At 44.9% G+C, this 13,380-nt stretch overlaps 1 protein-coding gene across 1 annotated transcript in view; it reads right to left on the bottom strand.

Annotated features, from left to right (window-relative positions):
- Window positions 1–13,179, bottom strand: part of FOXO3 (forkhead box O3) — a 124,921-nt gene extending 111,742 nt beyond the window's left edge. The window contains exons 1-2 of the mRNA XM_045080234.1: window positions 13,032–13,179; window positions 12,158–12,903 (exon numbers count right to left, since the gene is read on the bottom strand). Coding sequence (XP_044936169.1) covers window positions 12,158–12,775 — 618 coding nt within the window. The 5' untranslated portion in view covers window positions 12,776–12,903; window positions 13,032–13,179. The remainder of the gene's footprint in view (window positions 1–12,157; window positions 12,904–13,031) is intronic.
- Window positions 13,180–13,380: the final 201 nt, after the last annotated feature.

Consider the following 13,380-nt stretch of genomic DNA (forward strand, 5'->3'; position numbering starts at 1 on the left):
CTTTAAAGCCGACAGTAACTCCATTCCAAAGAGTCAACCAGCACACAAAATATTTTAATACTTCAGTTACAAGACCTGATTCAGCAGGCAAACTTCTGCCAGGAACTACTTAACAAGTTGTTTTCCCCGTGAAATCTGTTTTTCTTGGTGGTCTTGTCTCCATTCATCTACCTACCTGAAGCCTACAATATAACAGAAGTACAGATGCCCTGTTCTCCCAAAGCAGAAATTGGTCAGAGATAAAAGCCCAACCCAAAGGATATCTACATACGATGTAGCACTCTATTAGTACTAATTGTAACAACACTTTACATCTGACCCAGAGTAAACCATGGCCAAGCAAGGAAGTGACTATCAGAAACAAGAATCACCAAACCAGCAGGTTTTTGACAGAATTCTCATGCCATTTCTTCTACTCTCCCACTAAAAGCCAGTCACAGACCCAATTCTTAAGTTATTAGCTAATAAAATCAAGGAAATGAGCCGAAATCATGAGTCTAAGTCCACTCCCCTAGCAGCACACAGAGGGTTACCTCAGTCGGCCACATCTCGGCAGACAAGCATTCAAGACAGCAGTATTCCAGAGGATTACTATGAAGATTTAATGGTAATACACACAAAGATGTGGCACATGGCAACTTTTTAAATGGCAGCTGTTTTCTAGAAGTACAAACCTGCAGTTATAGTAAGTCATGGGGACGGAGAATACAGCATGGTGACTAGAGTCAATAATGCTGAACTGCAGGTGCAAAAGTTGCCAGGAGAGTAAATCTTAAAAATTCTCATCACAAGAAAAAAAAATTCTGTAATTATGTGTAGTAATGGAGGTTATCTAAACTTTTTGTGGTGATCATTTTGCAATAATATACAAGTAGTAAATCATTATGTTACACACCTGAAATTAGTGTTACATGTCAAATTTACCTAAATTTAAAAAAACACACACAACCCTTCCCGCCAAATGAATCCTGCCAAATGAATCGCAGTTATTTAATTTCATTGTTGTACATTCCCCACCCAACCCAAAGTCCTACCCACACTCTAGGAGGCAGTAGAGCATAGCAGAAAAGGCAAAAGCTCCAGAATCAAAGAAAAGTAATAATAAATTGAACCATTTCTTGAACCATTTCTTGGTCTTTAAATCAGGACTTACACTGAAAAGCCTACAATGCAAGAACAATATCAGATGTAAAATCCCAACTGTGCATTTGATGCCCATTGCTCAATAAATCATAGCTACTATTGTTATTTATGCCTGGGCCTGAAAACGTGGTTGTGTAGATTCCTTTTTATTGTAAAAGTCATCCTGGCTCCCCTTCCCAAAAATATCATTATGAATATAAGATGAACCAGCACAATTCTGATTCCTAAATACTTCAGAACAATTCAACCCAAACACCTACCAGGTACCTAGAAAGTATCTGCTGCTACTTTTTTTTTTTTTTTTAAGATCGTTTTTCTTTTTGCAGGTATGTCTATGAACTAAGTTGTGTCAATTACACCAAATTATGTAAGACAGGTATCAAGATCATTTTTTTCCCATTATGGACATCAAATTACTTGATTCAATGTCTTTGATGTATTTCTTCAACATCATTTGCTCTGTTTGATATACATCAAGCAACCAAATATATGGCTCCATTCTGGTACTATCTACAGAGGACAACCACTCTGTGTTCTATGCTTCATTAGGACGCCTGGGTTTTTTGGACATAAATGTACACAGAGGAGACATACACCTGAAGCCTCAGGTGTAAGAGACTGAAAGTCCCTGAACCAAGCCCAGGAGGAGCAGAAGGGACTCCAGAGAGATTCTGGATAGCCTTACTACCATCACCAATGACAACGAACCTTATCCCCTCAGGTCATGGCAGTAAAGAAAGGATTCTTCTTCAACACTATCCTTCTGCTGAGGACAGTAGGCTCCTCTCTCCCCTCAAAGACTAGCTGTTCTAGACCAAAGCTCTCAGCCAGAACTCATGGGCTTACTATAAACCTCAAGCCCACATTCCACAAGTACAGCCATTCCACCAGCTTCAAGAAATAGGCCAAGAAATAAATTCAGTAAGGGGGGAGGGTGGTATAATGAGGGGGAGCCCAGGACACATTAGAAATGGGAGAGAAGAAGGGGCCCCTGGGTGGCTCAATGGGCTAAGGCCTCTGCCTTCGGCTTGGGTCATGATCCCAGGGTCCTGGGATCAAGCCCTGCATCTGGCTCTCTGCTCAGCAGGGAGCCTACTCCCCCCCACGCCCCGCTCACGTGCCCCCCCCTTTCTCTGCCTGCCTCTCTGCCTACTTGTGATCTGTGCATGTCAAATAAATAAACAAAATCTTGGGGAAAAAAAAGAAAAAAAGAAAAGAAATGGGAAAGAAGAGAGTAGAACAAGTTCTAGTAATTCTAACTGGGAACTCAGGTGAATTCATGCCTCCCTTCTGTCCGTACAGCCAAATGAAGTAGAATTTTAAATGACCTGTGAATGATTAACATTTTAATCTAAATAAAAAAATCCTAGAGGGGGGGGCTTGAAGAATGGGTAAAAGTTGTCAAAAGGTACAAACTTCCAGTTGTCAAATAAGAGACTAGATCTTAAAAGTTCTAATTACAAAAAAAAGAAATTTGTAACTTTGTGTGCTGATGGACCTTAAGTAGGCTTACTGTGCTGAATATTTTGTGACATACATAAAAATTGAAACAGCATGTTGTATACCTAAAACCAATGTTATATATTAATTATACCTCAATAATAAAATAAGTAAAACTCTATATTTTTATCCTCTGTCTGCAACCCTGCCTGTCCCTCTCTTCTATCTCTATGCTTTTGTGTCTGTTTCCTAAGGCTACCGTAACAAATTCAGGGTCTTCAAATAACAAAAATTTATTCTCACAGTGCTAGAGGCTAGAAGTCCAAAATCAAATTGTCAGCAGGGCCATGCACCCTCTAAAGGCTGGGGGAGCGTGGCTAAAAGCTAAAAGAGGCTAAAAGCCTCTTCTTAGCTTCAGGTGGCTCCCAGCAATGGCCAGTACTCTTCTTGGCTAGTAACTGCATCACGCCAACCTCTGCCTCCGTCTTCAGACAGGCTTCTCAGCACCTAGCGCATCTTAGTTGTCCTCTCCTCTTATAAGGACACTAGACATTGGGTTTGGGGCCAACCCTAATTCAGTACAACTTAATTTTAACTAATTACCCCTTAAAAGACCCTATTTTTCAAATAAGGTCACATTTTGAGGTTCCAGATGGACATGAATTTGGGAGGACAATATTCAACCCACTACAACTCCCAAATTAAAATAAACCATGACAGTGGGGCACCTGGGTGGCCAAGTTACGTAAGCTTCCGACCTTGGTTTGGGGTTAGGTCCTGATCTCCTGGTTGTGAGATGGGACTTCTCAATCACCAGAGTCTGCTTGGGTTTCTCTCTCCCTCTCCCTTTGCCCCTTCCCACCACCACACACAGGCACAGACAAGCTCTTTCACCACCTCCCAAATAAATAAATAAATAAATAAATATTTTAGAATAAATAAATAAAATACATCACCACCACCAAAAAGTGATGGGATATGACAAACCACAGCATTACAGAAATATCAAAAAAATTTCAAAGTTATAATCACCAGTGGACTACTTCCAATCTTAATTAGCAAAAAATGTATCTTTTGCCTTTCTATCAACAGTGGGAAACTGTGAAGTCTTGGAAAATATCAGAAATCCTATTCAAGGGACACCTGGGTGGCTCAGTTGGTTGGGCTTCCAACTCTTGGTTTTGGCTCAGGTCATGATCTCATGGGTCTCAGGATGAAGCCCCAAGATGGGCTGCACCCTCGGTGGGGAATCTGTTTCAAAGATTCTCTCCCTCTAATCCCCAAATTGGCACGTGTGTACTCTCTCTCAAATAAGTAACATCTTCACACACACCCCCAAAAAAGTCCCATTCCAAATAGCACTAAAAAAACAACACTCCCCTGGCCCAGACACTTGACATAGAAAAATCTGGTATTAGATATAAACACATATATTATCAGGAATGGAACAGCAAAAAAGATGAAAGACAGGAAAGGATATTTTTCAGTTAAAAGTGCTTTAACTATCTGGGGATGGAAAGTAGACCATGGGTCGCAGAAGACCAAGGTTTCCTTTAAAAAAAAAAAAAAAATTACCTTGGGTTTTTAACAGCCTCCTCCCCAAATTATCCTTTTCTAATGAGGATATAAACCTACATGAAAGCACTATATATCATAGTTCTTTCTATTTTAATCAAGGTATTATTTTAGCTTTCTAGGGGAAAAAAAATACCTGAGATGAGCTTAAAGACTTGTGTACTCCCTCTGCTGGCTCTGAGTTTAAAGTGAATTATCAATGGCTTCAGGAGCCAAGTTATTAATTTCACTAGACATCTGAAACACAATGAAAGATATGATGCAGATTCTCCCCCAACACACATACGCAAAGGTCTTCAAAGAAATAAAAAATTCCAAACAACTACTAAAAACTGCCATAAGCTGGATTTAGCGTAGGTTTACCCCAAAGGAAAGCTAATGCATTCCATTTGTTTGGAGCAGGAGTCACTTCCTGCCTCGGCCTTGCCCCCTACAACTGTGCCACCACTTTTCCTGGCTCTGTGCGCACCTCTCCACGGCAGGACTCCAGTGCATCTGGATACGCGGCATGGTGACCCCCTAGAAGATAACCTGGCTTCTTCATCATAGACAATTACTAGAAGGACCACAGCCCATAAGGGAAGTTAGTCCATTTCACATTATGTTATCTCATAATGGTAACTGACAAACTGCAAAGCAAAAGTCCCAAGATTAAAATCTAAAAAAGTCTGAGTAGAAAGTGAAAGGCACGCTCCCTGGAAAATCCCAGCCTGAAACATGCACCACTCATACTCTTGTGTTTCATCAAGAAAGAGTGATACATCACAATATTCTAAGGCTGCCTGCTACTGCTTTTTCCAACTGGGGAAATTGTGATACAAAGAAGTGAAGGCTGTCTGGTTAAGAATAAAATGATTAAAGATACTGAGTCTGCTGGCGTCACGATGCCATCAGAATTGGGGCCTTCTATCATAATCACAGCCTAAACCACCTATTTAGAAAACTCTTGACTCGGAAGAGCTACACACTGGCCCAGAAAAGATCCACTCAGAGAGTGCTTGCTGTCTCCTCCTCCTTCACATGTGACTTTCATTTTCCAATCCGCAGATAAAAACTCCAAGTACCTCTGGCACTTCTGCCTTCAAAGCAGAACATCGTGGTAAACTGAGTTTTACACAACAGCTTTGCTCCTGTAAATAGTGGTAAGTGAATTGTAGGCTGAACAATCCTGTAGTGACCCTTTTCAAACAGTGCATATTGACATGGCATCAGTGGGATACACACAGGAAACACACTTGATTTCAACTTTCTCTGAATGAAGTCATTCCTAGATCAAGGTTCTCCTCAGTTTCTGCGATGGGCAGTGACTGGCACTAATGAAGTTTCCAGGGACTCGGAATACAAGGAAACAAGACAATGCAAGAAATGCCTTGGATGGCAGAGCACCCTTTTATGATTATACTATATCCTATCAACATTAATGTGAGGAGGTCCAAGACTTCATAGCTACAAGTATCCAAGACACTCTACACATGAAGTCACCTCACTCCCGAGTCACATCATCTTTCAGTCTCAGAGTCCCAGAACAAGACTATCTTTATGGGCTGAGGACATGATGAATCAAAGAACAGCTCCGAGTATCAGAAATATTTTTGTCTGGTAGACACATTCCATGCTTTGGAGGCTCTTACACTGTCCTTGGGAATATGCAGGAGTCACAGAAAATGACAAAAGAAATAGGTGGGAGTCCGGGTTGGGCATGGAGGGTGGGGTGGGCTTGAGATAGATGGCTTTTTCAGCAAGGTTAGCTGGGAACACTGATGGAGAATGCTAAAAAAGCAACACAGCTACTCCACCATGAGCCGGCCTAAAGGACAGAGGAGGGGAAGCAGAAGCGAGCAAATGAAGTAAGAGTTTGCAGAAATGGAGGCACTGACACGAACAGCTGTGAAACCACAATGGTTAACAGCAGACAGGCCAGAACTCTGCTGCTGAGGGCTCACGCGGACACACTCTTAGCTGCATCGCTGCCAGCTGCAGGTTCCTGAGCCAGTCGCTCACATGTTCTTGTCCTGCTTCCTTACCTGTAAAATGAAGCAGTTAGATGATCTCCTAAACCTCTCTCAGTTCTAAATTTGAGGCAAGAAGCAATGTGGATGAGTCAGCTGTATCGAGGCTCCACCTCCACTCCAGAGGGAGGCCAGTCCTACACCAGGCCCCACAAGACAGAACTGGAGACCCCCATCTCAGGCTAGGACCGCAGGTGTGCTCTAATCCACATGGCCCTGGGAAAGCCCCAGCTTCTCCCAAATAGACCTAAACCACAGGAGCCATGCTCTAGCAGCCCTGCATCTCCAAAGCAAGCTGAAGACAACCTGCAGAGAATTAAAAACCAGCTCCAAGCCAGAGTTCAACACCAACTTTGCCTTTTGCCAGTAACTCCTCTGCAGAGAGCTGAAGCATTGAGGAAAGCAGAAGTACAGACATAAAGAAAAGGCAGACAATGAACGACAATGACAAGTTAACAGAACACAGATTTGCATGTTTATTTTCTGTCTTCCTCCAACAGAACCTGAATCCTGTGAACTGAACCTCTGCCTTGTGCTACTACTATATCCCTGAGACCCAGCAGAATGCCCTGTGAGCGGTATGCCCTTGGTAAGTATTTGTTGAATGAATAAAAGGACATGTGATGAAAACAGGTAAAAAGGTATTCTCTAACTTGTAGTCACTTACTGTACACCAGCTATAATGTCTGCTGATACTAATCCACATACACCTACAGAAATCTAGAGATAAAATCCACCGATGTATATCATTCTGAGCTCCCTCTACAGCAGCAAAAAGGCAAAGTGGCTCCTCAGGACCTGTGATACAGGAAAAGGTCAGGAGCAAAATGGGGAGTCAAAAATCGGATCGAGTCTGTTCCCCCACAGGCAAGATGGGTAAGATATGGAAGTAAAATAAATTCCATATTCTCTCTAGCCCTGGGAATCTAATCTTGATAGGCAGTGGGTAAGTAGGGTGCCCTACTAGAATGTACAGAATGAAACGGTCTTACCTTGGCATTTTTATGAAGATCTTTGGATGGACAGTGTTTGCTAAGCTTTTTCCAGACCAAATAAATGACTTTTTGGTAGGACAAGGACTCTTCATTAATTTTCCAAATAAAAATATCTTGCAGGTTTTAAGTAAGAATCATGCATATAAAAAAGTTTAACTACAAGATGTTCTTCTATGGTGTCATTCTCTTAAAATAGAACCCTCCTAAAATCTCCTAAAAATAAGTCTGCATAGTTTCATTTCATTTTCTAAGAAGGAGATAAACATATCAAAACAAACACTTAGCTTCTTTCTTAAAGAGTCTCTCTGCTACACAGGGCTCACAGATCAAAGTTAAAAAGGGCCAATTTCTTCACTTCATAGGTCGATGACACAGCTTTGAAAAAGAGGAAAAACAGTCCCCCTAGTGTACTGCTGCTGTACGAAGAGGAAGTCTATTCGCTGAGAATCACTGACGAAGACAGTACTGCCAAAGGAAATTACAAAACAGCATTTTGGCAACATAGGCCAAGCAGAAGACAGATTCCTTACACACGACCATAACGGGCCCTTTGGTGAGTTACTCTAAAAGGTGACCGAGGCCAAAATTACAAGTCAATATGGAATTACCACAATTTTGTCATTTTGAAATGTTAAAGACATATTTTTTAAAATCAAAGTTGGAGTTAAAAATCACATTTTCTTAATCCAGTATTGTTGGGAAGGCACTGGATGCATTAATCTAAAGAACAGTGAACATCAGCAGGCATTATGTGGCAGTAGGCCCTCATCTTTTCACGCTGGGGAGAAGCTGTAAGAGCACACATTCTCACAGGAATGAAGACGTCGTCTCTTGCCGAATTACCCTCCAGAGGAGCAGCGGCAGAAGTCGCCACACGCACGGGAGCCTACATTTGTGAAATTGTGAGAAACAGCACAGAAACTCAGGGCTGCCTCATGTAATTGTGTCCTAATCCCCCAGGAAATGCAGGTGTGTGGGTGTGAGGAGATGGAGAGAGATAAATAAGCCCTAACAGGTAAACCCTGGAATCCTAGAGGTCTGCCCCACAACGGGAGGAACCGAGAGAACAGAGCAGTTTAATTAGGGGTGGTGCAGTGCAAATAAATTTAATCGGAATTAAAGAAAATGTAACCTTCTCTCCTCTTAACCACATCTGACTATTCATTTCTACTTTAATGCCTGAGGTAAGGGAATCTGTGAGATAGCCATCACCTCTCTCTCTGGCACAATATGTATCCGACAAACCTAGAACCTGAAACAAGAACTTCCTCCTTTTGTTAAAACGCTATCTTTTCTGCCCCCTTTATCACTTCGTAGTTCCTAAGTACGGGTACTGACAGACTGGATGGCTATACAAATGTAATAAACTCGATCAGGCTCCATCGATATTCCTCTTTCTGATGCTAAACTAATAACCAAAACGTTTTCAGACTGAGAAGCAAATACGCTTTTCAGGAAAGCATCTTCCACTTATGTAAGACTATCTATTACTTAGTTAAAAAAATCCTTTAAAAAACTGGTCAATTTAAAGAGAAAAACAGGGTGATAAAGAATAAAAATCTCCAGAATTACAGCTAAATACTAACTAGCTGTGTGATCTTAGAAAAGTCCTTAACTTGAAGAACCAGATTCTTCACCTATAAAATCAGGGAGCTGAACTATCTCAGCAAACCTCGTTCTGGCTGAACAAGTCGTCGGAATCACCTGAGAAACTTAAAAGACAAAAATTTTTAAAAAACCACCAATGCTAAGCCCCAGACCCACCCAATTAAAACCAATTTTCTACATATTGATAGTTTTTAAAAAGCTCCAGGTGATCCAAATATGCAACCAGGGCTTCAAACCAGTAGTCCTTATTCTGATCTCCAAGGCCTCTTTTCTAATTCTTTTATCCTCTAATCTTAGGGTGATAATTCTGGTGACAGGATCTTATAATGTAATAGCCCAAAAAGCCACAAAAGAAGTAAGGCCCAAACCCTGCATACTGCACCATTGTGCACACAGGACTAGGAGAGGTAAACCTGAATTCTAGACATTTTCAGAAGTTAAAAACCCTAATGCATAACTCAGAATGAAAGTAGTGTGGTTTAAATGCACAAGCATGCTCTCAAAATGACTAATCATGATAGGAATCGACTCCTGAAACTTGGACACATGGAAATGGGTCACAATTAGCTCCTGACCTCTCCCTTTTCCCTCTTCTTCCACCCCCACTAAACCACAAGCACAAAAAAGGCTGGCTATTAGTCATAATCGGAATATGAAACCAGCCCCAGTTTCAAAGGGCTTTCTTCATCATCAAAGATTTGGAAGTTCCTGCATGGGTGCATCTTTTGATGAAGGTCATCTTACAAAAACTCTTTAACTAAATTATATCCCCACAGTCTTCAAGGATTAGCTGCCATGTGATACTGAGAAATAGAACTGATGTAAAATCTTAAAGTAAAAATAATTCTACTTACATAAAATAAAAAAATATTTTACTTTATGTCCTGTATTAAGCATACTAAGGTTTGAGTTTCAACTTACAATATTTCATAAGTTTTAAAGAGAGATGAAATAGAAACTAATTTAACACTGTGTTGACTATACTTCAACAAAAAAAAAAGAGAGAGAGAGAAAGAGAAAGAGAAATAAGATATCAGAGAAGGAAAAAGAAACCATGAGACCCCCCCCAAAAAAAAAGTTAAGGACATAAAACCACAAAATCTAGGACTAGGCCCAAAATCTCTATTGCAAGTCCCACTAGCTACATGAAAATACAATTAACCAAATCACAATTCATGGCTACTTTTGGTAATACTACTTTCCCACCTAGATTAAAAAAAAAAAAAATCAAATGCTATTAAGCGGTTACTCTCTTTAACTACAATAACAAGAGATGTTATTTGTGGGATTAAACTACTTGTGTAAACTTAAAAATCAAAGGAAAAGTAAAAACCCAACATTAAAAGTTAGTTAGCTAACTTTTAACTAGGTTAGCTAACTAACTTTTAACTAGCAGATTCTCTGCACCAAACTCAAAATACACAGGACTAATTTCAAGTTGAGAAATATGAAAAATATTCCAAACGCCTATATCCATTTTCTTAGACCCTGAAACTCACCCCTTCCTGACACTGTACCCTGGTATTAACAATCTGCTATTCACTTGGAAACTCAGTTTTAAAAGATACCACAGTAGCACTGCTTTGAAAAGGCTCAAGCTTTCTGTAAATGACCCTCATATCACACAACTGGCATTCCTTTGCAAAGCTATAAAATTAAATCAAATGTAAGATTCATAATGTCAGCAGCTGTTTACGAAGATAGATATGGGGAATAACTTCAAAGCACACGTTTAGCTTTTAAAGTTTCTCAACAAGTCCTCTCCAATAGGAGCCATAAGAAATTTGGGGGGAAAAAAAAAACCAGCAACAAAGCAGATACTTTGTTTGCAAGGTTTTGTTTTGTTTTGTTTTAAGCAAATTAAAACTCTGAGGATTTGGGGGGGGGGTGGAATGGATGAGCCTGGTGATGGGTGTTAAGGAGGGCACCTATTGCATTGAAACGCTGGGTCTTATACACAAACAATGAATCGTGGAACACCACATCAAAAACTAATGATGTACTGTATGGTGACTAACATAAAAAAAAAAAAACTAAATTAAATAAAACAAATTAAAACTCAACACCCTAAATTCTCTAGTTTTTTTTTTTTTTTTTACATACAGGTTCCTGTGTTCTAGTTCTCCACCAAGATTAAACTGTTCTTTCTGTACACCTACTGGAACCCAGGAAGATGCAGGGCTCCCCAAAAAACCTTGAAGGAAAGGACTGAAGGAGGAAGGAACTACCTCATTAATTAAAAAAAAAAGATAACTTGCAAATAGAAGCAACTGATAAGCCGTATGTGTCTCCAACTGTACAGGACTCCTCTGCCTGGTACAGACACATTCATGTCCTGGGGAAAGAGGCCAGGAGGATGAGGTGCAGGAAGAGCAAAGCAGCTGGGTATCAGCAGCCCAGCAGGGGCACAGGAGTTAATCTGTTTGGATGCCCAACTGCAGGAAGTCATTACATCATAGGCCTTTCCACACCTCTCTCCCTACCACGTGTCCAGTGCCCCAAGAGGCTGAAAAGGAACAGTAGGGAGCCTCTCTTCTGGTTCACTTGTAGGTAGAAGCCATTACGGCCCAGCCCTGACACCACACCTCCCTGCCAAGGGCCGAGGTGAAGCTCCAGGCCTCAAACCTCGCCAGAGTCCAAGCCTCAAGGAGAGCAGCAGGTGTGGCTGGTCCGCCCGGAGGCCGCAGGGCTGGCCCGCTCCAGGGTTCAGAACATCTCAAGTTCGGGGGCAGGCTTACTGGAGAAACATCTCTAAGGAATAAAGGTGTCAACACAGGCAAGTAAAGACATTCTGCCAGGAAAAGGTTTACAAGCATTGCTTTTTCTAATGGGATCGGTGTGCCTGTGGGAACTAACACCCACAAGCCAGAAACTTCGACGCAAGGGTTTTCACCCAGCTAGTGACAACGACCATGCTCTGTAACCGACTGGAAACCACAAATCCAACCCCTCCTCCGGGTACCAAGTCCCAAGCACACCCCCACATCCTCTCACTGCACCCGCAAAGCCCTTCCCGCATCCCCACTACCGCTGATTTCTACTTCGAAGTTGGCCGAAGACCTACCTCGTCTGTGTCGTCCCGGGAATCCAGCAAACGCACTCCCGTCCGCCAGTCCTTCCCTCGCCGGTATCCCTCGCCCCCTCTCCTCACCTGCCCATGCCCGAGGCTTCCTCGGAAGCCTCCTTTCCCCGCCCTACCCTCCGCGGCCGACCCCAGGTTCCCCTCCTCTGGGGGTCACAGAGATCCCCCGAAACCTCACAGCGGAGGCTCTCGGTGCCAACCCTTCTCCCCAGCGCCCGCAGGCGCGCTCCGATGAATCGAAGGCGCGTCTCGCACTGCGCAGGAGGCCCGGCGGGTCCGGCCGCCCGCCCGAGGTGGGTACGCACCTTCCACCCCGCAGAGCTGTTGCTGTCACCCTTATCCTTGAAGTAGGGCACGCAGCGCACCATCCACTCGTAGATCTGGGACAGAGTGAGCCGTTTGTCCGGCGAGCTCTCGATGGCGCGAGTGATCAGGTCGGCGTAGGACAGGTTCCCCCAGGCGTTCCGCCGCGACGAGCATTTCCTCGGCTGCCCCGAGCCCCCAGCCGCCCCCGGCTGCGGCGGCGGCAGTGGCTGCTGAGGATGCAGCGACGTCTGCGTCCCCCCGCTCAGCGCGCCTGCCGCGGGGGCTGGCCCGGAGCCGGGGTCCTGCCCTCCGGGAGCCAGCAACCGGGCCGAGTCTTCAAGGAGCAGCCCAGAGCCTAGCGCGCCGCTCCCGCCGCCGCCGATCGCCATGGCCGAACCGGCCCTACCGCTGCCGTCCTCGTCGTCTTCATCGTCCTCCTCTTCGGGGATCATGGAATCGGCGGCCGTCTCCCCCGAGGGTTTGGCCGGGCTCCCCTGGAGCTCTGGCCTCTGCAGGGGCCACGTACAGGAGCGCGGCCGGCTCTGGGGTTCGAACTCCGGGTCCAGCTCCACTTCGAGCGGAGAGAGCGGGGCCGGGGAGGCCGGTGCCTCTGCCATCTTCGCCGCCCGCCCGCGGCTCGGGCTCTCGCGCTCTCCTCTCGCGCCGGGGCGGGGTGCGGCGGGGGAGGGACGGGGGCGCCGCGAAGGCTCGGGCTCCCAGGAGTCGCTGCCGCTACTGCCGCCGCCTGGGGAAGCACGAGAGAAGAGAGAAGGAGAGTTGTTATCCCGGGCTGGAGCCCGGTCCTCCGCGACTCCGCGCCCGCCGCCGCCGCTTCTCGGCCGCACGGCGCCCGCCTCCCAGAAACAGGCAGACCTGGAGACGTGCGTCCCGCGAACCTGGCGCCGCAGACACCGCCCCCTGGCCAGGCCTCGGGGGAGCCGGGAGCGAATCGACGGGCTCGCACGGGGCAGCCCCCTCCCCCCGCCACCGGGGCCGCCCGATCTGCAGGTCCCTCCTGGGCTAGGTGGCTGGGCGGGGAAGAAGGGGGAGGGGCGGGGGCGGGGGGAGGGGCGCGAGCCGCGCCTTTAAAGCGGGCAGCGGCCAGAGCTGGCGCAGCCGAGCCGCGGTCGGAGCCCAGGCGGGCGTGCGTTTGTTTATGTTTCGCTCGGGCCCGCTCAAGTGCCTCCCGCGGCGCCGCAGCCAAAGTCTGTGGCGTCTTCCG

This window comes from Mustela putorius, unplaced genomic scaffold (assembly GCF_011764305.1).
Source record: "Mustela putorius furo isolate JIRA1106 unplaced genomic scaffold, ASM1176430v1.1 tig00000450_pilon_pilon_pilon, whole genome shotgun sequence".
Taxonomy (NCBI): domain Eukaryota; kingdom Metazoa; phylum Chordata; class Mammalia; order Carnivora; family Mustelidae; genus Mustela; species Mustela putorius.